Here is a 26139-nt window from a genome sequence, read left to right as displayed (position 1 = left end):
AAAAATAGCAATGCATACTACCTACAATAGTACATCCAATTTTTCAACACTTCCCGTCAGGTATATGCATAGAATTTCTATCATGCGTTGAATTTATCTAGCGCATGCTCTACCTGAAGCGCCCTGCAGCTGACACAGCAGGTGGTAAATGCAATGTTCTGTGTGAAATGAATGGCACTTCCAGTTCAAGCAGACACCGTCAATCTTGTTGAGAAGTTTAACTTTGTATTTCAGTAACAAGTGCGGTATGAGACTCTTGCGAGTTGTGAAACTGCTTGCGATAGGAGCATGGCTCATGGAAGGTGGCTCATTAACCTGGATCCAGGCAAAGCCTTGCAGGACGTCATACTGACCGGTAGAGAGTCAAAAAGGTTATTGGACGTAGGGCAACTGATTGCAACATCTGTGTTTCAGAGCATTATCACCATTACATTAATGTGGCAGATGCTTTTGCCAAGCAGACTTAAATTAGTTCCTACAAATAGACAGACATTGGAAGGAATCTGAGGTTCAGCATCTTGCTCAAGGACACTTCAGCATTTGGACAGGAGGAACTACCAACCCTACGATTAATGGATGATCTACCACCTGAAGGACAGCTGCCCCTGCAGATGTATAATTAGCATTGTCACCATCACCAACAATGTGATATAAGCTAAATATAAGGTTGAAGCTATATCAGACATGACGCACAAACCTCTCAAACTTCTCAAATGGTGCTCTAAACTTTCCCAAAGTGTGTGTGAGGACAGTGGAGAAGATGTCTTATAATAAAAACGTCCATAGATCAGATAAAACCCATAGAAAAACAAGTAATCTGTATATTACCACAGTAGGGAATTTGGGTCATTTCCTAAAAAAGCATATTAATATAAATGAATGCATTTATGCAAGTACTAGAATTTGTACTAGAACACTTTAAAGGCAACTTTGCTGAGTTTTTTGTGTCTCTGCATCATTTGGATGTTACATTCAGCATAAATGATCATTATACTTTTATGTTTGGAAGAAAAATGTATAAAATATGCATGAGGTATTCTGATTTACAATCTCATAACATTTCCACCCAGTTTGCCTCATTCATTAAAACCTAACAGACACCAGCGCATGGATGCACACCAACAACTCATCAACCTCAGAGTGAACAGCATGAATCCAGATGAATGGCGTTACCACTAGAAATTCATAGAAAATTTGATTTTACAGAAGTGAACAAAAGCAAGCTTCTCATCTGTCGGGTGACCATCGATTTTGTCGGCTAAAATGATGACTATTGCTAGCAGATTTAGCACAGAACAGCTATAGCTAGCTAGCTAATTCTGGTAACTGTGAGTTGGTTGAAAACTCCATCTGCAGCTGACTTTGTATTGTGTTCAGCTGACTCATTTGAAATGAAAAAGGTCTTAAATATGCATGTGATTGCTACATACAACAGGACACACTCACTGAATAGCAGCATAGGGCTTAGATTTATGCTATATTGTTAGTATTTTCAAACAGCATGTTTCGCTTTTATAGGAGAAAAGGCTTTGAAGATGTGGACTAACTTTTGTATTTGGCAAGTTCTAGTATTGAACTGGGTTTTTTCTAACGTAACTCACAAAATAATGTAGTTAGCTAACAAGCTAACAAGTTCCTTGGCTTTGGAATAATGCTAAGTTATTAACATTAACACATTGTTTAATCTATTCCTCACAATTTTACTCTCGTGTTTTTTTCATCTGGAAAAGTTAAAAAAAAAGAATACACAACCCTCTAAAGTCTTGAAATACCAAATATCACAAAGAAATCCAAAGTTTGACAGGTCTGCTGTGCCTAGTTACTGTTGCTAAGCTATAGTTTATAAATCCCTGATGGGGGAAAGGGTTTAGCAAACATTTGATTAATTCCTATCTTCTACTTCCATTTTCACCTTACCACTGCATGCCTATAAAACCATAACCTAATTGTCCCTTAGGACAGGCCAAAATAACTTCATTTATAAAAGCTTCTCACAATTCAAAACTGGTCCACAAAAGAACAGCAATGAAGTATGGAGACAAGCACAGTTCACAATGTTATGCCACAGTGTCCCAAACTAGCACCTCCATCTAAGACTAGAAATTAGACAAACCTATTTTCAGGCAGCCATACGGAGCATCAGTGACGTTTATCAAGCTGTCGAAAATTACAATTTAACCAGCCGTCTAGCCTGCTTGGACCATATCAAATGACCGCTCAATTGAATTAAAGTGCATAAGGTTGTCTGTCTCACCGCTTGGTTTTCCAGGCCTTAACTGTGGCTTACACAGCTGTTTCTACCCTCTTCTTCATCAGATACAAGGGGAGGGGCCCCTGAATGCAAGACTGCCTATGCTAAGACCAGACCGTGAGGCAACTCTCTGCATATCAATCCATCTTTACTGACACAGACGCAGTAGATGCATGTACATTCCCAGGTATGTTAAATTGGCAAGTTGCCACATCTCTGGGCACTGTATTGTTTGTTTGAGCCACATTATTTAATTGCATGTTCTAGATTAATTGCCTGCTGAAGGGGAAAGAAAAAAAGTATTCATTAATATTGAGGAAAAATACTGTTACATGAGCCTTAAATTAGAAAACCACATTTTTTTTCATCACGGCTTGAGTAAATTGAAAATGAATGGCTTCAATCCGTTTATTTCATGCTTTCTCCCTCTCTTAATTTAGAAAATTAAATTAACCAAACCATAATATCATCAAAAACCTTTGCCCCTGGTAATAGATCAAGTTACAAAATCTACAGTGAAAGACTGCAGGGTGTCACGCATGGCTGCATGCTTCTGTGGCACTGGTGTCTCTGTACTGTATGTGTGAGTGGGATCATCCGCGAGTGTGGATATTTTGTGATACAGTTGTGTGCGACAGCATGTTTGTGAGTGCACATGGGCTCAAATGTTTGCTCGGTGTGTTTATTACCCTCTCAGATCTACAGCATGACTCATATTTCATGTCATATTTAGCACAGCTTCGAGAAGGAAGAGCCAGCTGGTAAAGTTCAAGTCCCCTGGTGAGTGGTGGTGAAGAGGGGGGTATCAAACAAGCCGAAAAAAAATCTCAAGCAAGACATTCTTGTATCTATCTGAACATGGAAGGGGATAGGGAAGGGGTGGACTTCTGACAAACACTGGACATTTAATGTTGGTGTTTGGCCCAGTGGACAAGAAACACCAGCAGTCTGATCCAACCGGTTAGATCGTTTTCTCAGAGTCCAACCTCTTGGTGGTGCCCTGGGGGAGCCTGGGAGCATACATAATCTGGCCAGCCGCTGGGCAAACCCTGCATCCCTCCATCACTTTTTCCACTTTGAGAAATCGCCTGAATCCCTGCTGTCTTTGGAGAGCTTGAGGGATTGCATGCTTGTTTTTGCTGAGACTAAAGGGTTTGAAAATTGAAGAGGGCACTCCAAAATGTTAGCTCTAATAAATGTTTCGCAACCACCGTAAATAAATGTTCAGAAAGGATTAATGCCAATGCCGCGTTAGGTGTAGATTGATATATCTTGCTTTAAACCCCTGGAAATTAAACAAAAGAGAATGAAAGAATTGTTATTTTAAGTCAGAAATGGCAATCAAGAGAAATCATCTAGAAGATGAACTTGTGGTTAGGGACTGTACAAAAATTATTTGGGGTGTCAGAAAAGGTGGAGGGTATTATAATTTTAAATTTTTGCTAAAGCAAGGGTATTGTGACTTTTTGGGAGACCAGGAGAGGCTCCCCCCACATTAGATTTTATTTCAACCTTCCCTTGTGAGATTCATTATATAAAAAAATAAAATAAAAAAACAAAAACAAAAAGATCAAATTATATCAAAAAGATGATTTTCATGTTCCCCATTGGTCATAAGGGTGCATTTTGACATATGCAGAGGACAACAGTCCTGTCTCAAAGCCCTGATACAGATATTCCCATTTTGAGAAACATGCAGATATTATTAAGTGACTTGTGACTGAACGTTATCTCTAGCAAAGAGTGTGTCATCCCTTCATTAGGGTATGTAATCAACACAAGCCAGGGCTGGTGCCTGGGTCCAGTTCACACATTCAGTGCAGTTGTAATATCTGTCATCATCATTTAGTAGCTCATGGTTCAAAAATAGAGAGTGGATGGACTATTTCGTAAAACAGATGCCATCATCCGTTTGCCGTAAAATGGGTAATTGCTAATTTTCACTTCTAATGTGAGTATTGAATTTTTGATACATTTTGAAAATGTATGTTCTATTAAGATAATAAATGCTTAAATTGGGACAGATCATCTACATTGGCTTTGCATTGTAGTTAATAATGGTTAAATTGTACCAATTTCATACTGGAGTAACATTTTGAGATATTGGGGGGAGGGTGTTGCATGTTTTACAAATTAAATTTTAATAACACTTGGAAGGGTCTTGAATTTTTAAAACATGAAACAGAAGATTTCACCCCCATCCCCACAACAATGATTTTCATACAGTCCCTTGCAGGTTTAGGACCAAAATGAAAATGACTTTGTGTCAAGCTGTTTTTGGACTTAAGAACTGAACATAACATGGAACAGCTCTAAGCTAATTCTACCCTCAGTCTATGGACTAAATGATGCATACACAAAAATAAAATAAACAGACTCAGAAAACACCACCCATATATTGTTTTCAAAATTAAAGACATCTTTTTAGGGATGCCCATGAGTGGTGGAAAGACCATATTAACCATAGTTTGCATGTCAGGCACACGCTGGCAAAATTATAGCTTCCTGCCGTGGCACGTCCCAATGCTTTTTTTTTTTTTGGCTTTTTTTTTGCGCACCAGCCTATTTTATTTGTAGTGCCTGTTCTTATTAGGCTGATGGAGTACAGAGTAGCAGCATCTGTGCCCCCCCCATCCTCCATGCCTGCTAGGGCTGAGAGGCCTGGGGCTCAAAGCCACAGGCGGTGGGGAGGGCGGGGGGTAGGAGAGCATGTGGGAAGCACTCAGGGGTTCCTAGTTCTCTTTGCTTGTCTGGAGCCCAGAATTTCCATGACACGGGTAAACACTGGCATCATCGTGCTTTACTGGTGATTTGAAATTGATGACAGACACTGGAAAATCATTCATATATTCAAAACTAATGAAATAAGAATTGTTTCACGGAGACAGGCATTGAGGGCTAAATTCAAGTTATCTCATTGCACTTTTATAGAGCAGGTCTAGACCGTACTCTTTATAATATTATTTACAGAGACCCAACAAATCCCACCATGAGCGAGCATTTGGCGAGAGTGGCAAGAAAAAACTTCCTTTAAGAGGCAGAAACCTTGGACAGAACCAGACTCAAAACCTGCCGTGCTGGTTTTGAGAGAGCGAGAGAGATGGAGAGAGAGAGGGAGAGGTTTAGAGAGCGAGGGAGAGAGGAAAGCACAATGCAAATACCACCTAGAATTTTTTTTAAATAGTAGAAATGTAATTTTAGTGTTAATAATAATAATAATAATAATAGCAGCAGCAGCTATAGGAAAAATAATAGGAAAAATTGCATTCTAAATCAGAGAGCATGTATAATGTAGTTTGCATCTGACATTTTGCTAGCATCCTGCCAATAATGCTTCACAAACAGGAAATACTGACTATGTATCAAAAGTGTCATCAGGAGACCTTCAATAAGACAGGCTGGTAAAAGAAATACAATATATTAAAAAAAAGGTGCACTGTGGGGTTTTCTTGTAAACAAACTAAAGTTATGTTTACATTCACTGTTACTCACCAAAACACTGTGTGTGTATCCTTTAAGTCTGACAAACGTGTTGAATGCATTTCCTTCCTCATAAAACATTTGCAAAGCCGAATTTTAAATGCTACATTGTTTACATCCATGTTTACTAGCTAGCAGTCCTCTTCTTCACTGCCTATGTTGGTGCATTTCAGCATATCTTGACATGTTACCGCCACCTGATGAATAAAACGGGGACCCACTCGTAGAAAAACAGCTCCATGGTGCTACTAGAGGTTAAATACTTCCCTTCTTTAAGATGATATTGCATCAGTAGAGTCTAAGTACACAGAAAACAAACTTCAGTGGCCATTGCAGTCATAGAAAAATCCCCATATTGAACAGTAGACCAGCTGTTCCACAAGGGTGTCACATTGGACCCTATTAAAGTCTCTTTGAATATTGGTGGGTCAGGGATGAATATGTGGCCTCATGGGGGGAAGGGTGAACTTAAGCCATCACAAAGGAGACTTCAGTAGGAGGATGACTGGAACTTTCTATCCAGTGTCAGAGGGCACCCAGCGGATGAGGCACTGAGTTTGTGAGCCGTCTTTTGTGGAGGATTTGCCACCCAGCTCTGACAGAGGAGCACTGCATCCGGGGAGAAGGAGCATCAAAGGGAACCAACAGCAGTGATTCCCCTTTCTGCACTGGAGGTTACAGGGCAACAGAAGGAAGGGTAATGTTATATCACCACCACCACCAAAGTGCCCCTTGAAGGTGCAGACACTCAGATACTTGCCAAGCACTGAATAAAAAGAAAGCATCTACATGAACAACAAAATGGATACACTGCAAAGAATACTGTCTCAGACGCTCCCTCAAACATCATGCCTGAGTAGATACATAGAGGACCAAGAAAAGTTTAAATGTAGCACATGCAACAGGAAAACCATTCAACTGTAATCAAACAACTTGAGTGTCATCCATTGACAAAAAGCTTAATGAAGCCAGGCACAAAACCACACTAGAATAAGTTTGCTCCACCTTTTAACAGTTTGAATCTCATTGTCCAACTTTATGCTTTGCACTTTCTGCGTCATCAATGAATCCTGAAGGGAAAACATTAATTTTATTGCAAACACAGCCTATTTTAGGAGCAAATGCATGCCAAAAAAAGGGGGGGGACAATTGTTTTATTCAATTGTGGGGGTGTGCCGTTATATTGTAGTGATGGAAACCCCTTCATTTAACTCCAAGTAGTAACCGTAGAAGCAGCCAAGACAGGATCTCCAGGCTTCCTACTTTATTCCACACAAAATGACGATTGAGGATCACCGCCAGGAAATGTTCAAGGACACGTGAGACGAACCATTAGGCACGAGCATTTCGATTCCCCTCTATTCTTTTGGCCCTGTCCCCACTCTCCCAGCCTGAGGTACTTCAATCTCCAGCAGAGTGCTGTTGTGACATCGCTCATATGAAAATCATGTCATCTCATCTTTATTCAGAGTGTCCCTTCAGGTTAATGTATAGTAAGAGGAGAAAAAGTGTGCCACCCTTTCAAACCCCACAGTCATTACCACTGCTTTCAGCTGGCATGCCACATCATCTCCCATAAAAACTGCTGTGTCAAAAGTATAAAGAGACCATCTGTGCTATTTCCAGAATCCTGCCCTTTATAATAAACCTTGTGTGAGAATTGAAAATTAGGGCAAATGCACCACTTCTGATGACTCATCAGGATAAAAATCACGTTGTGGTAATTTATCGGGATCGATGTAAAATCTGAGCTGAATGAGTCAAGCTCTTCATGCATAACACGATCCCTCCAATAAGAGTACATTATGCTCATGATTTACATGTAGATACCCTGTTAAGCAATTTAGCAGCAATCAGAATCATAATTGTCCATTCACTGCTGCCTCCAGGCAAGGCTTCACAGGCTCCATCTTTCGTCTCCAGCCTCACTAGCTCACAAAGGCAGCCTAACCTGATCCACCTAACTAAAAGCAGCTGGCCGCAGTGGCTACCTGGAAGTCTGCTTAGCTTTACCTAGCACTCAGTAATTACATGGCCATTAGGGCACCTCCCAGCACCAAACCACACAGAGGGCTAAATTCAAAAGCTGTCAGTGATTAATTACCAGTTGCCCACTGCATTAAGGATATCTGAGGGGATTGGCACAACTGTAATTGTATCAGGCCACTGGGATTACACACTTTGTGAGGCCAGAAAAGGGGGAGTGTAACCCAGCTTGGCCACAAGGAGTTGAAAAGGAGCGATTAGGTTGAGAATTTTGTGGGCTGTGTGTTTGTGTAGTTTTGCCTCTGCTGAAGTGAATCAAATCTGGACTTGACAAAGCAAGCCAAACGGATATAGCTGCATCTGCTTCTGGCTTTATTTTGAAATCTCAAGACATAACAGCCAGCTGATATGACCCCCTGCTGACCCTTTGCCTTTGACAACCAGTGTTGGATATTTAGGAGGGAAAAACAAAGTCCTGCACGTTATAAATTGTACATTTCTGTTTTCTCATGAGCACTTTGGCCAGTGTTCAGCTGCCAGGCTTTTTGAAGCGTTAAGTTCAAGAAATGCTGCAGAGTGGGGAAAAGGGGATGTAGGGGAGAGGGGGCTTGAGGCATACAGTATGGGTGAGTAAACAGGGAAAGAGCAAAGCACCAGTGCTTGCTGACTGCACATTTTATTATAGTCCCATTAAACAACAGGCCCTGCATGGAATGCAGATCCCAGGGGAGGAGAAGGTTCACAAAAAAATGAAAAAGAAAACTGCCCACTAGTGCTGAAACAATTATAAAGGAGGAGATTCGCTTCACCCAAGACTATTAACACCAAATGCATGGTGTAAAAACTATTTTTCTAACTCAGGGTGCAGTCCAGAAAATGTGGAGCGGGGTCCTTACTTAATAGAGTACTCCACCAGGTTAGCATTGCACTTCTATAACCTTGTCAGACTCACAATGACAGTGAGCTTTCCTTTGCTAACATGCTCACAATGCAAATGCTGACCTGATAATGCTCTAGATAAAAAGTTAAGGGATCGGCAAAGTTGCTATTACACTTGTCAAGATATTTCACTCAAAACTACAAATGTCAACGTCATGGTTCATGGTGGCGCTAGAGGAAAAGTGAGGGGATCACCAAATTGAGTAGCCTTTCTCCTCTGGAGACCATGAACGCCTGTACATTTTGTGTCCATCCATCCAGTAGATGTTACGATATTTCACTAAAAAACAGAAATGTCAACCTCACGGTGCCACTGTAGGGAAAAAAAAAATCATCACTGTCCCTTAAAAATCGGTAGAATTCATTCTCTGGGCACCATGAATATCTGTAACAAATTTCATGACAATCCATGCGAAAGATGTCAGGACATTTCACTAAAAAACATGCTGGTGGTGCAAGAGGCAAAGTCAAGGGACCAAAGTCAATTGCATTCATCCACACATCGACACCAGACACTGTGAGAATGACAAATGGCACCATGAAAAAAACTTCACCTTCAATAAACAAGAATTACATCAGCATGAATAAAATATACTTGAAGTTCACAAACTTCCTCTGATTCAGAAGCAACCTATAAAATATCCTCAAGCTATGGACCATTGCTCTGTCTTTGCAAGCACTCCATCTTCTTTGACAGCAATAAAGTGAAGACTGTGAAAAGCACATTAGAGTCCTCCCCTCAAAGAAAAAAAAAAGCCACATCAGAGCCAGGGGCGGTCTCCTAGACAGAAGAGAGGATAAATATTGAGTGAACCCATTCAGCATTCATACGGTATAAAGATATTTGGCCTGAAAAGCTCATGCCAAAGCAACAAAGTATGGTAGAAGTTGCATGTGTACTACACTTTTACTGCTTGAACATTACAATATTAAATTCACTACAGATTCTTCAAATTATACCGATGATATATGTGTGTATACGATATATGTTTTGTATTTAACCATAATTCAAAAAACTATTGGATAAGTGCTGGACATGAGAAAAAAAACAAAATCGAATCAAATTTCAGAGTGCCAGTTTCCAAGATCAAGCTCGGTGCCGCCTTGGTTTTAGCGTTGTCACGCTTCATTTGATGTGAAATGTTTTCATTGTTTTATTTCTGCCCTTTGCAGAAATGTGGTGGGAGAAAATAAATAGCAGACATATGATAGGGATTGAGAACAGAGAGCAGCATGATTGTGAGAGTCTCATTATGGTTAATACTTCCAGTACTTCTGGCACAGTAATTCAGGCATTCCCATTCAGCAGATGAGTCATTCGCAGTTGATAAACCACTTGTTAAAAAACTATGAAATTTTGGTCAGTCATTTATGATTATTACTTTCACCAGTCTTGGTTCTTTTTTCACATATGTCTGATTATGACAGATGTAATAATCTTGCACGTGTCTGGTAGAGGGAATCTTTTTGCTTCCCCACCCCAATAGAGAGGTCAGGGACAGGAAGAGAACAGTCCCTGGCTTTAGTAAGGATTCAGCATCTTGCCCAAGGACACTTCAGTCCTGCAACACAGATGCTTTCTGACACCTGGATTGTCCATCCAAAGATCCAGCCACAAGGCTACTCTGCACCATGTCACTACTATGACTTTTCCAGAGAGGTCACCTACAGTATGTTCACACTTACTGCATCACATTCCCAGCTGGAGTTGTCTGAGGCTGTGATTCATACAGAGCCCTCTTCATCAAACTTTTAAAAAGTTGCAAAAACATGTCAGTTTGCTGCAGCATGTAGTCTAGTGGTTGAGCAGAGTACTAACACAGACAGCAAGCAGTCTGCCAGACACAAGCGTAATGTTCACATGTGCCTCACTGAGAGCACTTGGAAATGTTACTGTCATGTGAATTGACGTGTTATTTGCAAAGGCAAGCTATTACACTTCATTCTGAATTGAAGGACTCCTTTTATCTACATTGGGATAGATAAAGAAGAACTGAGATCAAATATTCATGTGTGGTGGAGTCCTAAAGAAATTCACATATCCTCTCTGTCCTATGAAAACCACGTATATGAGCTAAGAAAAACATCCCTGTTTCCCGGCTTTGTAGCAATGTATTTCTTCAGATAATCAGCTGGGTTTTTAAATGATAAAATTAGCTTAAGAAGTAGGATCATTTTCTCAACCCATTATCTGAGAAATTTAAAATCATGCAAAGATATGCGGAGATACATGGTTTTCATTCAAAAGAGACAATATGCAATTCCTTTGACTGACACCAGAATGAAAAAAATAATGCTGTAAGATACAATAAATGGAGATTCAGTAACTGAATTTGTTATGTCCACAACTCTTAGTTGATGTGTAACAGGGAGAAAGCATTCTTAATGGACCCACCGAAATTGTAAACTGCACAACCATCTGAACATTAGAATTGGATACAAGCTTATGTGGTGGCAGTTTTGTATCCATATCTTCAGAAAACACCTGCAGGGTTATTTTATGCTTTTTTTCCCCCCCATCTCATTATTACTGGAGCTGTCAACCACACATTCAGGAGCAGCACCTTCTCCCAATGATATCAGACAATGATGCACAATACTAAACAGCATGGTGTCATTAAAAAATAATAACAATCTGAAAACAATATGATGTTACAGCTCAAACTGTGTAGCATTCCCCTCTAACATCCTAGAGCAACACTGATGCACTGACTAACCCAACCTTGACTCCATCCTAAAACGATCAGAATGCTGAAGGAATTAATGTTTCCATCTACTGGTGGGAAATGTGAATTTCAAGAAGCTTTAGTTTTGTTTTTTTCCTCCAAGTGGACAAGTGAGCAGGCAACTTCACAAGTCAAACAACCTCTCAGCACCTCTATGTATAGACCGCTGTTAAATACCTTTCTTTATGTTAAGTGTAATGGCCAGTCAGCTGTCTGCATCCTTCACAGCAAGACCTCCCCAAACTATCAACACTATCCAGGCAGACTGTCATGTGTCATCGGTTTCGATGAAATAAACTGAGGACCTGTTTAGAAAGCTTCCATTCATGACTACATAAACTCTGAGTCTGACTCAAACAGGCTCCAAATCCGGTGTCTCACACACCAGCAGACAACCACATGTCCAGAATGCACTGGGAAAAGTAGTTTTCATTTACCTGGAGGGCAGTTGCATTCAGGTGATGCTTGTCTTGCAGTACGAATCTTGACAAAATTTTCATAGGAGCGCTGAAATGTTAAAAGAATGTCATTTTCATTCATATGCACATGATGCTTTCCATAAAGTCAAAAGTATTTGAGGGGATTTCTGTATGGCTGTTAACTGAAATAGTGTCCACTTCATGGGCAATTAAGCGGGTAAAAACAATTAACTCAAGGAGAGAAAGAGTCGATCTTACCTGAGACAGCAGCTCATCCACTCTTTGTTCAATTAATGAATTAAAATCACCCATGGAGTAGCCAGGGGCACGGATAAAGGTGTGCTCGCCGTTCCCACTCTCCAAATCCACAACCCGGTTCTTAATATCAGCTGTGTTAATGCTCAGAAGAATGCAGAAGGCGATGGACGCCACTGAACATAAAGACGAGATTATGTTCAGCACTGTTGTGCGCCAATATTGTCGCTTCTGAGGCGCCACTTCTTTCTCCATTTTCTCCACGCACTTAGATGCTCCTCTTGCCTCCGCGATCTCCATTTAACTACAACTACACGCGCTGTTGGGAGCAAACTGCATCTGGCGCGGAGTCACGAATTTATGGCTGTGTGTGTGTGTGTGTGTGTGTGTGTGTGTGCGCGCGCGACGCGGCGTTCACGTACGGTGACTTTGTGGTGACAGCGACAGATAGATGAGTGGAGCCCCACTCCGCTCCAGCCAAAGCAAGTCAACCTGTCTGACGGCGTGTTGTGGCTCCTGCAAACTTGTTGCACCGAGCCTTGCACAGTAGTCTACTGCAGAGGAAATTGCTATTACGCACAATAAAGTGGAAAGAGAGAGTGGGGAATGAGAAGGCAGCGCGCATGTAGTGGAGACAGCATTACCACTCGGAGCTTTTCCACGGTGCAGGCGTGCTCCCCCTTATTACGGCAGCAACACGCCTCCAATCTGTCCCGAGTGATTAACATAATTCATTGACCCCCTCCCTTTGAGCTTTTACAGTCGAGCACAATTGCCATTAGTTGACATGAAGTGTATATGGTATTTCTGTCAGATCTCCAGTTCTAGAATAACGGAACGCTGCGTAAAGAGGCAATTACTAGTTGCATTTAGCAACAAACAAAAACTGTTTTACTGTAAGGGCACTGCAGGACAGCAAACACGTTTAAGATAATAAATCATTCGCGGAATTATCGTGTTGTTTAAAATTGAAGAATTACATTTTCTGCAGCCAGTGTACGGCAACGTTAACATATCGTTAACATATTTGGTTTTGGCCATGGCGCTGCGTAAAAACGCACTAAAATCTTAAACGCTCTCTGGCCAACGTTTGGGTGGATGCTGGCGTTTAGCGACCCCACAGTCCTGCGTCCCTGTTTGATGCCTTGAACTCTGATATTAGTTCATATCTGTTTCGTGCATTTGGTTAGCACAGTAGCAGACAATGCACACAACCAATCAGTGATTCACATTACATAATACTGGCAAACACTGCAGGGCCCCGATCTAGAATACTGACAGAAACGCAGTGAAGAATTAGACTAAACATTTTTGAACTCTGCATCAACTCTAATCCACATTCATAACTGAACAGTGTGCCTGAATGGCACAATGACAATCTAATGTATTTACTAGGCTTTGGCACAACCCTTCTGGCTTACATAAGCATCAATACAACAAGTGTTGGCTGAAGGCTGGGATTTGAGTTCAGACTCTCAATCTGAGCTACTTTTAAGTTATATTTACCAAACAACAATATCAGCATCTATCCCTCTACTCTGTTCACCCATTCCACGATGCCAAAATGTATTTTGAGTGATTCTGATGGCACCGAATAGAGAAGTAATTTTACATATACAGTCAGAAATTCTTAATGGGGAAGGAGTTAAAATATCCATAAACCTCCCCAGGCTACTGACTTCTTATTCCGAGGTTCCTCTTTCCAGCCTTTTTGCATTTTAATGCTTCTCTGTGAAAATATATCTTCACTCCAAATCACTCAAGAGAATGAAGGATAAGGGTCATCAGTGTGGATCTGAAATATCATTTATCAGTGCAGTTTTTGCCTCGTTTATGCTCCCAAAATAACCAAGTATTTTCTACAGTAATTTGATTAATACATTAGCTCTTAACATTCATCAACTTCAAGTTCATGTCTGCCCTCTCAGATGGGTTGAGTCCATTATGCTAATGCTAATTATAAAATCAGACATTATAATCTTTCTGGCATGCAATTTGGAACAAAGTTAAGCTACTACTACTACTGGAAAATAATTTTTCAGGTGACGAGATGTTGTCAAATGCCACATCCATTAGTGAAGTGTATATGTCCACAAAAGTACACACATCCACTCTGGTGGAACTTATTGCTTGCATTGTTTTACATTTTTTGCACAGTCGCAAGCGAATTAAAATAAGCAATGCTAAAGCACTTTAAATTCATTAGTTAATAGTGACAGCAAGGCACTGAAGTCATTGTTTTGTTGCATAATCTGCAGGTTTGGAGTGCAAAATGTATACCCATAATGTTTCATATAATGAGGGCAAAATCCAAGAGTTGGATGGATGGTAAATGCATACAGGTGATTCTAATTATTTTACCTGATCAGGCCTCTTCAGGTTACTTGATTGACATCTCCCTCACTCACCTGTTAGGGCGGGACAACTTTCCCTTTTATAATTCTTATTGGTAGATTGAGTCCTCTGACCTCATGCAATTCCCCAACTTCAACCTGAGCAGAGGTCTAATAAGCGAGAAAAACTGAAAACTCCTGTGCGGGTGCAAAGCCTTTGTTAAAAACTACAGATGGGCAGTTTGTCCAGTACTTGTATTTCACTTTGACTATGTAAACTGTATAAACGTGACCCAGTGTAGTTACTAATGTGCATTTGACTTACAGGTACTTTGAACATGAGTCTACAGTTGCTATTTTCACAGTTCATAAACTCCATTTATTCAGCTTTTGTTATTAATTAAATAATTAGTTAGTTCATTTAAATCTATGGAGGCTCCTAGTATTTCATGGTCTAAATGCTGCTTCAGAGACTTTTCCACCCCGCCAACAATACAATTCTATAAGAAACACTAAATATCTAACCTTATGACTAAGGATTAGATTAAATGAAAAGTACTGAATATCAGTACAAAATACTGAAATGTCAGTCTCAAAATATCAATAACTAGACAGGCTGACCATCTTCCTTTTTGTAAAACCAGACATGGCCAGTATTCAGATATCATGTTGTTCAAATATGGAATGCCAAAGTACAGATTATCAAGAGTTTGTTATCTTTAGAGAAATGTAATTCATGTCCTTCTTTTTATATGACTATTGTTTGCTGATTGGTGCTAAATTATTCTGTTCATTTTGTGTCTCTAATTGTCATTCGTTTTCCTTGTATTTATATGTATTATATGTATTTATATGTGCTAAATCATGTTTCATCTGTTTTATTTCTGTTCTGGTTTTATGGTTGTATAGGCCATGTTGTAAATAAAAAACTAATTTACAGCCTAGCGTAACTCAAGTTATATTCTAATCTGACGCCAGATTGCAACAAAAAAAAAAAACTGTCAACTCTCTATTACAAATTAAACTATTTCTTTGAAAGAAGGTAATGTGGACCTAATGTTCTCTCTACATGTCTTTTGTCTTTTTCAAAGCTTTGGACGCCATCTAGTGGGCAAACATAGCAATGCCCTTGATCCTGTCGATTCAATAATCCATAATTAAACATTTGTGTGCGGCAAAATCCCCATGACTACATCCGTTGGCGGAATCGGTTTCTTCACAAGGTCACAATTTTCAAGGTGTGTGTTTGTGCGCATGTGCTCATATCCTCTCTCTGTGTTTTTTCCCCTTGTTTTTTTTTTTTTTTTTTTTTTTTTTGTTTTGTTTTGACATGACTACAAAGTGACAGATGGAGTCCTGCGACCAAGTCACGTTGCAAAATGCACGACCCCACTGCATCTTGCATATTCAGCATGATTTAAAAAAATAAATAAATAAATAAAACAGAAAAAACAACACACTCTCGCTGAGAAGTCTAATGCCATTCTATTTTAAAAGGGGACACATGGGCTACCACAGGACTGATAGACTAAGCTACTTGGTATGTTTTTCAGAAGTGGCTACTCCACTTTCTGTAACATTACTACAGGGAGGGGGGGTTGGAATCCTCTTTACGCGCATCAGCACGAGCAGCGTCCTCGCCTTGGCAACCGGCCCCGCATCACAGAGCGATCCACTGGTGTTTATTTTTAGAAGCTCTCGGCCGCTGCGTGCTACCCTCGTTCAACACACACCCCATGCTCCTCCGGTCAATAATTCATACGCTGTAGGCCTGCAGCGAAGAGTCAGAGAGCAGGCTGCAACAACTCCGAGCCGCAGGACGCCAACGAGCGCACAGGGCGCACCGCCGGACGAGCGATGCACCCCAAACCGATGAGGCAGCAATGTACACAGCAAAACGGCAGCCAACGAGCCACATCTACGAGGTGGGGTCATCTATTTATAATGTTTTCTTTACGAGACAGCGATTTTGGTTGGGCTTTTTTTTTTTTTTGGAAGAAAACAAAATACTAGCTGGTGACCTGCTTGTGTATTTTCAAATATTACTACTTTTATTTTTTCTCCAATGGAATTATGTGACCTGTAGTTGCAGGATATGTTTGATGTAATATGTCTGCAAACATGTGTTTATGCTTACTCATAATGTATTTGAGCCTCTCTTGTGTTTCTTTAATACTTTGTCTTAATGCTTTTGTAGGTCTTATGAAGGTTGAAGCACAGTTGCCTTGTTGTTGAAAGTCTTATACAAATGCTTTGCCTTGATGTCCAGGAAGTTCTCCAGCTCTCAGAGAGCCCAGACCCGGGCCTCCATGATCACAGAGTACCAAGAGAGGTTCCTTCCCCCACGCTGCCACACGGCTGTCGTCTCGACCACGATACAGAAAAACCCGTACCATCCACTGAAGGGGATGAATTCCGATATGACCACTTTTAGGTAAGATCTGAAGTGTTTGTTACATCTCACTGGACACATCTTAGTGAAACTGAAAAGTTGCTCTCCTCTTTGAGGACTGATGTTCCTGATGGGTGAGGCAGAATGATACCAGTCTCCCCCACCTGTGAGCTCCAATAGTCTCCATGATCTCTCAACCCACCTAAACTCTATTTGTGTATAAAAATGTCTATGTGTGTTTCAGATCATACTATGTGACCCACAAATGGATAAAAGGTCCACCAAAGGCCCCAAAGCCACCTACGCCACCCAAAGGCCAACAGAGATGCAGCAGCGCTCCACACAATCCTGTACGCTCTGAAGCAAACCAGATGCCGTCCAAGGTGGAGGACTACATATCAGTGTACCAAAGTAAGCAATTTGAGTATCAGTAGTCATACCTTGCAAGAAATATAAAACATCAAATACAAACATCCCGATTCAATTGTCTCGTTTTCAGACGACTTCCGCGCATGGAAAGTAAACAAGCGGCAGCCATATAAGTTGAATGACAGCTTGAAAATCAACCAAGGACTAGTTGTCAGTGCTTCCAAAGAAGGAAATTCTGTTCAAGCTGCAGCTAACTCTAAGCCGGACCCACAGGTGCGAGAACCACGACCTTTTGAAAGCGTCACCAGCTACAGGTCTGATTATGTCATCCATCCACTGCAGCCCAGGACTCGCAGCGAGAAGCCTGTGTACAAAACCAACACAGGTCTGACATTAGAGCACGCAGCGCCCTCAAAGCCAAAGGTGGCTTGGGACATAAACCAAGAACTTTTTGACGAAACCAGTGAATTCTTTCGGCAATTCAAGACCTGGTCCCTTGAAACCAAGTTCCATGGCCAAGGCAAAGCCAAAGAGTCCAGTCCACCAGCAGATCACAACAACTTCCTCTCCACAACACATGCGGACTACACGGCACCCAAGTGCCAGCGCACCAAACCCATCCAGCCATCTATGCAAACCAGTGAGAAAAGCAAGGAGCTCTTTCAGGCAACGACTACCATGAAGGATGATTATAAAGCTTGGGACACACCGCAAAGCATCACCACTGTCCGTAATGAACAGCAGGACTGGCCCAAGAGAACCACCTTTCCAGTGAGCACACCCAAGCCTGCCGAGAGCTGCAAAACAAACCCAAAGCCTTTTAGCCTTCAACCCAAATTGAGTGAGACTGCAGTCTGTAATTCCAGCTGCAATGCCACCCAGAAACCTCAGTGTCCTGCTGAGAATGGAGCATTTTTCAGCTTTGAATGCATCTCCCCTGGGAATAAAGAATCCAGGAGGTACTGGACCACCTCTTTGGACAGAGGAGTGATTTGGCCCGATGGTGACATTTGTGAGGAGCCATCTGAGGCCCACCAAATAATCAGCTGCATGGTTTCTAGCAGAAACTAAGGTTTCTTAGAGACCAGGCTGATGACAAGATGTGGTGCCGCCACACATTACCTCTGGCAGTTTCTACCTTCATGCCAATAAAAGCCATAAATGGAACTGAGATTATGTAATGGCAGCTATTTTTATACTACTAAGCATCTCACTTATACGCCCCAGCACAACTCGTTTTGAGTGTTATGTAATCTACTAAATTGAAGGCAATTCACATTCAGTTTGGGGAAACAAGTTAGACAGTTTACTGTGGTCTATCACAACATACATCCAATGAATGAAAGGTGTGCAAATAAAAATGTTTGCAACTGAAACATCTGCTAGCCGGTGACTCTGCAGCGGCTGCAAAACCATCATTCAGACCCAATGTTTCACATTTTAACTCGGGTGAAAGCGCCATCTAAACTACAATAACTTATAGTAATAGTTGGGAGTGAGTTCATGAAGGTTGATGCAAATTATTCCTGTTAGGAAAAGCATTTTTTTTCTTTCACACAAAGAAGCACAAGTGTGTTATGAATACCAAACTACAAATACTGTAATAATCAAATAATGACATTTTATTAAAAAACAAAAAGGCAAATATCTTTTTGTAATGCCATGACTTGTCCACGTCTTGACTGGGAGAACATTCAAATCAATCATATTTACATCATATACAGAATCTTTTTTTTTTTTTTTTAGAAAAAAAGCCTATTTAAAAAAAAGAAAGCCAAAATCCCACGTCATCTTGGGAGCTCCAGTGTAAACAAAAAAATAAGGGGAAATTTTAACTAGTTTACGCTTGTTCAAGCCTCCAGTTCTCTTCCAGCTAAGTATTACCACTAACTGTCCCCTTCAAATCACATCGTGTAAAGTCTACACAGTTAAACATGTATGGTTGTCAAAGCCTAGTTTCAGCAGCTGTCAGTCTTCTTGGAAACGGATGTGCTTAGTAGCCTCCCTGGCCCTGGCAAGGATGATTTTTTCGGCTTTGGATATGAGCTGAAGTGTGACAAGAAAATTAGAAATTAGATGCCATAGCAAATAAACACAAAGGGCACTGCTTTAACTGTTGTGATAGTATGTGACTGTGTGTGTTCATATGCCAAAATGATTCCAGGTATTAGTGGATTGGATTCAGGATAAGCTGATTACTAAATCTGCATTCTAAATTCCAATCACAAATGTCTATGTTGGGTTATATATTTTTTTGCACATTCTGAATATAACCATATAGAAGTGTATATGATGTTTGTATTACAATGTCTCAATACAATGTCACAGCTAAATACTATACAGTATATCGCAAATACCACATTAATGTGCTAAGAGCTGACGCAACTTACTGTAAACAGCCTCTTGTTTACATACTCAAAATGGAATAACTGATCAATAATATATTGTTGTGCACAGTAACATGTGTGTTCATGTATTTTTCTATTTAAAAACATAAAGGTTGATCCCACCTTCTCTGTGCCCCGCTTCTTTTCCCTCGGACGATTCAGCTTGACTTGGCGGTCCACTAGGATCTTCTGCCAGTACCTTTGTTCATGGTCACCTTTGAAAAGGCGTTGAACTGAGATTAATTATGTTATATCATGACTCAAAATTCAATCAACAATTCTTAAGCCTGAAAGTGGTGAAATTTTAACTGTGAAATGTTTTGAAAAACACAGAACTTGAGACAAGCTGATGGGCACTGTCCCAATAAATTATTTCCGCCATCATCAATTATGAAAACCACAGTGAGCTGGCACTCAATTGGAGAGGATTAGAGGTGCGTAAAGGCTATGCACAAATAATTCTACCTTGATATAAGGAAATAAAAATTCATACCTGACAGAATCTCAAGCTTCCAGCTGTACTCTTTCTGTAGCTCTGCTCTCGCGTCACTAACGGCTTTAGCTTCCTCTGGGGTGTGAAAGCGGATGTGACCCTCGGCATCTCCTTCCAAGATGTCGATGTACGCCACTGGTGATATTTTGCACAGAGCATCCTACACAAAATAGTCCACAAAAAAGCACAGATAAAACCTGAAGAATACTAAATTTGATTTAATTGTCTTTGCACAGATGCCTCACTTGGTAAACGTAACTCTTTGTGATTAACTTTACCATGAATGAGGAACAGACTCACACAGTAAAGTTGGGGGGGGAGATGCTGCTGGTGATTAGAAGTTAAAATAGGGCTGCCCCCTAATAGTCGACTAAACCGTTAGTTGAGAATCTTCATTAGTTTTTATTAGTCGGTTAGTGTGTTCACATTGTTATTATGTAACGTTAGTAGATAGCGGAAGGAAGCTCCAGGATCCGGTTTACATCCAAAAACTGCACACTCGACCTTCACTACGCTAACTTAGTACAAACTCTCACTGAAACTTTGCACAGATACAAGTCAGTAAAGTCAAGGTCTGGTATTTTAGGAGACTTAAACATAAAAACACATTTCTGAGTCGAGGGATACTTTAAATATAAAAAAAAAAAAAGGTACCATTTTTAGCAATCAATTATCTGTGATATAGGCCAAGCTGTCCAGTGCTCCTTGTGTGGTGAATGGTACAGGATACAATGGATATATTTACAAATCAAAACTTTTGCATTACAAAAATCTGTTTAACTATTTTGCTTTGAATCAACAGGAGAGCCAAATTCCTTCATTCTTTGATAGCATGCTTTTGACACTGCACTGAATCTTCACGACCATCAGGCACTGCGCAAAGGAGTTAAATATTACTCAGGCCGGGACTCATATCAAACATGTGAAATTTGGAAAAGCTCTGACAAGGTGGCTCTTACTAATTCTGGAACATGGAATTTGCTGCATCACCACGGCAACGTTTGATTTGAAGTTGATGCAATTAATTCTCTTCTCTTCTCTTAGGGTATGGCTCCAAAAGGCTTTTATTTATTTTTTTTAAGTCTAGAGATGATTCATTTCCTCCCAAATTTCGTACATCTAGGTGAAACGTACCGCAATTTTGTAGGGAGGCGCTATCGAGCCATTTTGCCACACCCAAGCCCCAGACTATACCAGAAAACAAAACACACCCCTTCTGACCCGTGTGGCAAGTTTCGTGAGTTTGAGTATACCAAGGGTGTTTTTAACCTGTTTGAAGGCTAAACGTCATTAGGGGGCGCTATAGAGCCAACATGCCACCCCCAAGCCCAATTGTGACATCAAATCGAATATATTTACCAGTTGGACTATGAGTGCAATGTTTCGTGACTTTTTGAGCATCCTGAAGACCTCAAACCTCAAAAAAAAAAAACAACAACAACAACACAGGAAATCCAAAATGGCTGACTTTCTGTTGGACAAAGTCTCTTAAAAAAACTGAAATATGCTCTTTATGATAAGAGCAATGATCCCCCAAAATCTCATGAAGATCAAAGCAACTTTTTCCCAAAGCAGGCGTGAATTTGGGGGTGCTCTAGAGCCCCCCGGCCACGCCCGAGCCCAATCACTGCAGAATTTTGTGATTTTCACTAGGTTTGACGTGCAAATTTTCAAGAGTTTTCGAGCCCTCAAAAATGCGTTTTACTAGTAGAATAATAATAATGATAATCTCTACAAAAACAATAGGTTCCTGGCACGTTCATGCTCGGGACTTAATGACAATTGAGTTATACTGTACTTTGATGATCTTCCTCCCTGGAAGCTGCTTGTTGTCTGTAATCTTCATGATGACACCACTGGTAAACTGAGGGCCTTGGTTAGTCGCTTTCTCACTTTTGTTTCTCTTTTCCACTACAAGAGAAAAAAAAACAAAACACCCACAAACCAACATTATTGCATTAAAGGGAACAGAACCAATCTTGCACATTTATTCTAACCAAACAGCTGCAAAGCCCCTCTAGCTTCAGTGAGAGGTTGATTATTATGAGTAACTTGTTAATTTTATGTTTTTGGAGTAATACGGTGCTTTGACTGTCCTAATGATGTTATTGCATATAAATTGCAAGTTCAGTGGTGAAATGTACCAGTTGTGTGAAATTTCTGAAATTGTTTTAAAAAAGAAAAAAACATGTCTTTTCCACAAGAAACTGAATTTTTGCTAAAATCCCTGGAGAAATACCTTCATTGTACTTAGAAACTTGAAAATATCAGCCTCCAGTGTTTCATATCATATCTTCTTGTTTTCAACACATGGGAATATCAAAATACCAATAAGAGGCAAACCACCCCCTTCTTATGACAGTGATTTTAAGTGCTGAATTATCTGTGTTAAAAAAGTAACATTGTCTACTGTGTATGCACCTTATTAATTTCCCAATTTTAACAGTCTGCAGTTAGTCCCTCTGAACTCAAATCACTGGGATTAGTGGAGACAAAACTCACTGTTTCCATCTTTAGGATCATTGTCTGTCTCCATAAGACTCTTGTGCTCCTTATGATCAATCTTGTTAATGCACTTCTTCAGGGACGTCATGCTGCGCTTCTGCAAGGTCAGATACTCATCCTTCAACTCAAGCCACTCTTTCCTTAATGTGGACAAAAGAGGAAGAAAGACATCCATCAGTGTGTTAAAGCAATTTTTGTTCTGAAGGGGTTTTCACTGATTAAATTATTCTTGATGACGCATTAAGCAAAAGGGATGTAGGATCCTACTTTGAAAGGACCCGGAGTGGGATGACTTCCTCCTCGATTTTCAGTTTTTCCTTGTGTTTCTTCTTTCTCTTCCTCTTTGCTTTCACTGTTGAATCATCTCTGTTTTCTTTCCCTTCCTCAACACCGCTCTCTGTGACACCTTCAATCGGCGGATCTAAAAGGGGAATAACACAACTGACACAATATCTAACTCATGGTTTCATTGTTGTTAAAAACAAACCAAAAAGCATCATCATACTTTTACATACTTACTCACTACATTTTAGATTGTGAAAAGAAAAATAGAGTGGAAGGAGTAAAAGGAAAGATTATTTGTGGATTATGGACCAGCAGATACTGTGATCACTTACTAGTCTTTGTTACACCTTTCGCCTTCTCTCCAGCTTCACTTTCACTCATTTTTCTTATTTTAGAGGGGACTTCACTTTCAGATCCCTCTGCTGTCTGTGACCGTCGCCTTTTTTTCTCCGACAGTTTTCCTGGTGCCTTCTGAGTGCCAGCAACCTCTGGTTCAAAATCTGCTGTTGCTGAGCGTTTCCTCTTTTGCTCTGACGGCTCTGCTTCCATTGCCTGCTCTTTGGCTTCATCAGCAGGAGTCTGTACTGTGGCACCTTCTTTCTTTTTCTTCTTCTTCCGCTTTTTCTTCTCCTCTTCTTCACCTACAGTACATGAATGTCAAGACGTGGGGATCAATACAACAGAATCGCACAAACAGTCTTTTTCTTGATATTATGCCAGCATCACATTTCTTCATGAGACAGGGATTTTATGTTTCTAGGTGGTAGAGAGAAGCAGAGATGTAAAAGAAATTAATTTTAATTAACTAAAATACCTGATGGTGGGTTGTCACCTGGCAGAGGAATGGGCTTCCTACTTTTCGTCTTGGGGAAAATCCCAGGTTTCCTAGGAGCATCTTCAGGGGGATTGTTCAGCATCTGTTTCAACAATCAAATTTTCCGTGAGTTTTCTGGACTGACTGAATGATCAGATATTTCAACAGTTTCACAAAAGTGAAATATGAATCACCTCTATTGCTTTCTGTGCGTCTTCCTCTTTCTCAAACTCTACAAAGGCAAAACCCTTGGAGTCCCCAGAGGACTTGTATCTGGGGATGCTAACATAAACCACATTCCCGCATTTTGTGAACACTCTCTCTATCCAGCTGTGTGTCACATCCTTGGGCAAAAGTTCCTTAAAAATAAAAGAGAGTAAGAAATGTATTATTTTGTTTAAAGAGTATTCTTCATTCTGGCATTTGTCAAAAATGCCAAAATGTAAAATAGTTTCATTCTGATTAAAATAGTTAATCAGAATGAAGTGTAAATGTTTATTTCTGCAAATGTGTCCAGACATTTCTGTGAAAACCAAATGAAAATAAAAACTTAAAACTCTTTTTACCACATAGACTGTGCGGCTGTCAACATTATTTGGTATGTCTCCAATTGGAAGCTGACGCCTTACTTTATTTCCCTCTAGGTTAACCTGAAACAAAATTAGAAGACATTTGTGTTTATTGCATTCATTTGACATTAGTTTGGAGCCACTTACGACCTCTCACTAAAATATTGTTAGAGTGTCACAGTTCTGAGGTATGTGTTGTTCAAAAGAAATCATAAAAATGACAAGATTCACTTCACAGTACCTCAACTACAGATGAATTTTTCAGCGCTCTCGCAATCAGCTTGGTGTCAGTTGTCAGCTTCTTCATTCGATTGAAGTCCGCCAACACAGATATATCAACATCTAAGACAAACAACACATTTAGTACAAAATCCAAACCCTTCATGTCAAGACTTGCATTAAATGATTCAATGGCAGATATGAATGTGGTGGTGTATTATTGATAGCCCCTTACATCCATCATCTGAGTCATCGATGAGTTTTCTCAGAAAGCGGTCCTTGTGAAGGTTGACATCTCCGAACCAGAACTCCACTTGCTTCTTCACATCACCCAGCAGCTGTTTGACACGGGACCTCTTCTTTTTTTCTGTCTCCTTGTTCTTACTGCTGGGTTCTGTGATGCCAGCATCACCAGCTCCCCTCTCTGTGTCAATCATCCTGTGGGCGAGACTGCAATACAGGTCAGTAACACTTAGTTATTAATAGCACAGTAAATACACTTCTTAGCTGTGTCCATGTACCATTTACGTGTATTTTCATATAAAGACCATGTTAGTGGACTGAGTCACACTATGTAAAGTGGTGGTACTGGATTTGTCCTTAATTTACACAAAGTCAAATTCACAGTGGTTAATAGCTCTATGAAAAAACCTTCACTCTATATGCAGAAACCACAAATCCATGGTGAACACGCCCCTTGAATAGTATCAACAAATTAATAAGATTAACGCTAGTTAGTAAAACACCGTTAGCTTCACATTTAACTTAGCTTGCAACTCTTAGCATTGCATGCTTAGCTAGCCAATTATGTGTTAGCTATCACTACCTTTAGCAAACAGTTGTTGAAGTTAGTATTGTCAATTCGCGGGTAGTGCCATTTTAAAAAGGCTGCAGTCAAGCCCACTGCATTTCAAAATCCGTCAACTCTTCACTTAACATTGAACTGACATAACAATTTACAGAACTCACCCAACTTGAGATAAGAAAACAGTCCAGTTTGACGTGCTGCATACACAAAAATAACAGAAAACAGTAGCTTGCTGGCTAACATCAAACGAACGGCATTGTACCGTTCAATGAGATGTCGCAGAATAAATTCGTCATACCAGAACCAGGGCAAGCAGTTTAAACAATTTCCGGTATATTACTCCAAAATAAAATGCTAAATATACCTCGTATGCATCTGAAGTTTCAACATTTTATTGACAATGCACAAGTTACAATACATCTGATCACATTTTGTAAGAGTAATACATAACAACATAATAATCATAACATTCGAAATAAAAATAAATAGAAAACACACTAATATCATAAAATAGCTCCATAAATAAACGTTTTAAATAGTGTCACGTGTCCAATATGTAAACAAGGTCTCGTTTAACGTAAAAAAAATAGTTTAACTTGCTTTTGACATGGTTTGTAGTTTTATTTGGAAGAGAAAAAAACACCACATCCCAGCTCTACTCAACATGTTTGTAGTTTTATAACTATTATTACATTTGATTTAATGTGCTGTAAGTGGTGTAGTCACGTGGCCGGTTAGCTCAGTTGGTTAGAGCGTGGTGCTAATAACGCCAAGGTCGCGGGTTCGATCCCCGTACGGGCCAATAAGATATTTTGACTTGTCTAAATACACAGTTGATACCAGGCGGTAACTTCCCTAGCTTACTACTTCTGCTGTTCGTTATGTTCCCCCATGGAGACAGGAATAATG

At 40.2% G+C, this 26139-nt stretch overlaps 3 protein-coding genes and 1 non-coding gene across 14 annotated transcripts in view; 2 read left to right on the top strand and 2 right to left on the bottom strand.

Moving 5' to 3' along the window:
* LOC122869672 (collagen alpha-1(XXV) chain) overlaps nucleotides 1–12757 on the bottom strand; it is a 154044-nt gene extending 141287 nt beyond the window's left edge. For 7 of the 11 annotated variants that reach the window (XM_044182869.1, XM_044182870.1, XM_044182877.1 and 4 more), the window contains exons 1-2: nucleotides 12060–12757; nucleotides 11820–11889 (exon numbers count right to left, since the gene is read on the bottom strand). In XM_044182869.1, coding sequence (XP_044038804.1) covers nucleotides 11820–11889; nucleotides 12060–12356 — 367 coding nt within the window. In that variant the 5' untranslated portion in view covers nucleotides 12357–12757. The remainder of the gene's footprint in view (nucleotides 1–11819; nucleotides 11890–12059) is intronic. The other 4 variants (XM_044182871.1, XM_044182873.1, XM_044182872.1 and 1 more) reach the window with 1 other exon arrangement.
* A 3262-nt stretch (nucleotides 12758–16019) lies between these two features.
* saxo2 (stabilizer of axonemal microtubules 2) lies at nucleotides 16020–18321 on the top strand. Its single transcript, XM_044184694.1, has 4 exons — nucleotides 16020–16314; nucleotides 16659–16823; nucleotides 17026–17192; nucleotides 17281–18321. Exons 1-4 carry the CDS (start codon nucleotides 16247–16249, stop codon nucleotides 18219–18221), a joined length of 1341 nt encoding a protein of 446 aa, XP_044040629.1. The 5' UTR covers nucleotides 16020–16246; the 3' UTR covers nucleotides 18222–18321.
* Nucleotides 18322–18751: 430 nt separating this feature from the next.
* On the bottom strand, nucleotides 18752–25549 carry larp7 (La ribonucleoprotein 7, transcriptional regulator). Its single transcript, XM_044184693.1, has 13 exons — nucleotides 25392–25549; nucleotides 24658–24872; nucleotides 24445–24545; nucleotides 24201–24284; nucleotides 23829–23993; nucleotides 23635–23737; nucleotides 23153–23461; nucleotides 22803–22956; nucleotides 22533–22675; nucleotides 21829–21941; nucleotides 20031–20190; nucleotides 19661–19752; nucleotides 18752–19196 (listed from the first exon to the last, which is right to left on the bottom strand). The coding sequence occupies exons 2-13, from the start codon at nucleotides 24857–24859 to the stop codon at nucleotides 19119–19121; spliced, it is 1704 nt and encodes a 567-aa protein (XP_044040628.1). The 5' UTR covers nucleotides 24860–24872; nucleotides 25392–25549; the 3' UTR covers nucleotides 18752–19118.
* A 409-nt stretch (nucleotides 25550–25958) lies between these two features.
* On the top strand, nucleotides 25959–26032 carry trnai-aau. The gene has a single exon. It is a non-coding gene; the product is annotated as a tRNA-Ile (tRNA).
* Nucleotides 26033–26139: the final 107 nt, after the last annotated feature.

Source organism: Siniperca chuatsi, linkage group LG22 (genome assembly GCF_020085105.1).
Source record: "Siniperca chuatsi isolate FFG_IHB_CAS linkage group LG22, ASM2008510v1, whole genome shotgun sequence".
Classification (NCBI taxonomy): domain Eukaryota; kingdom Metazoa; phylum Chordata; class Actinopteri; order Centrarchiformes; family Sinipercidae; genus Siniperca; species Siniperca chuatsi.
Note: the sequence above shows the minus strand (reverse complement) of the source record. Positions and strands in the feature narration are given on the sequence as shown.

Bases quoted from the DNA above. Each gene is read 5' to 3' on its own strand.
- saxo2 (XM_044184694.1), top strand. From the start codon at position 16,247: ATGCACCCCAAACCGATGAGGCAGCAATGTACACAGCAAAACGGCAGC. The intron at 16,824-17,025 runs GTAAGATCTGAA...TGTGTGTTTCAG, and splicing joins TCCGATATGACCACTTTTAG to ATCATACTATGTGACCCACA. The intron at 17,193-17,280 runs GTAAGCAATTTG...TCTCGTTTTCAG, and splicing joins CTACATATCAGTGTACCAAA to ACGACTTCCGCGCATGGAAA.
- larp7 (XM_044184693.1), bottom strand. From the start codon at position 24,859: ATGATTGACACAGAGAGGGGAGCTGGTGATGCTGGCATCACAGAACCC. The intron at 23,738-23,828 runs GTGATTCATATT...TTGTTGAAACAG, and splicing joins ACGCACAGAAAGCAATAGAG to ATGCTGAACAATCCCCCTGA. The intron at 21,942-22,532 runs GTGAGTTTTGTC...TTTCTCTTGTAG, and splicing joins TGATCCTAAAGATGGAAACA to TGGAAAAGAGAAACAAAAGT.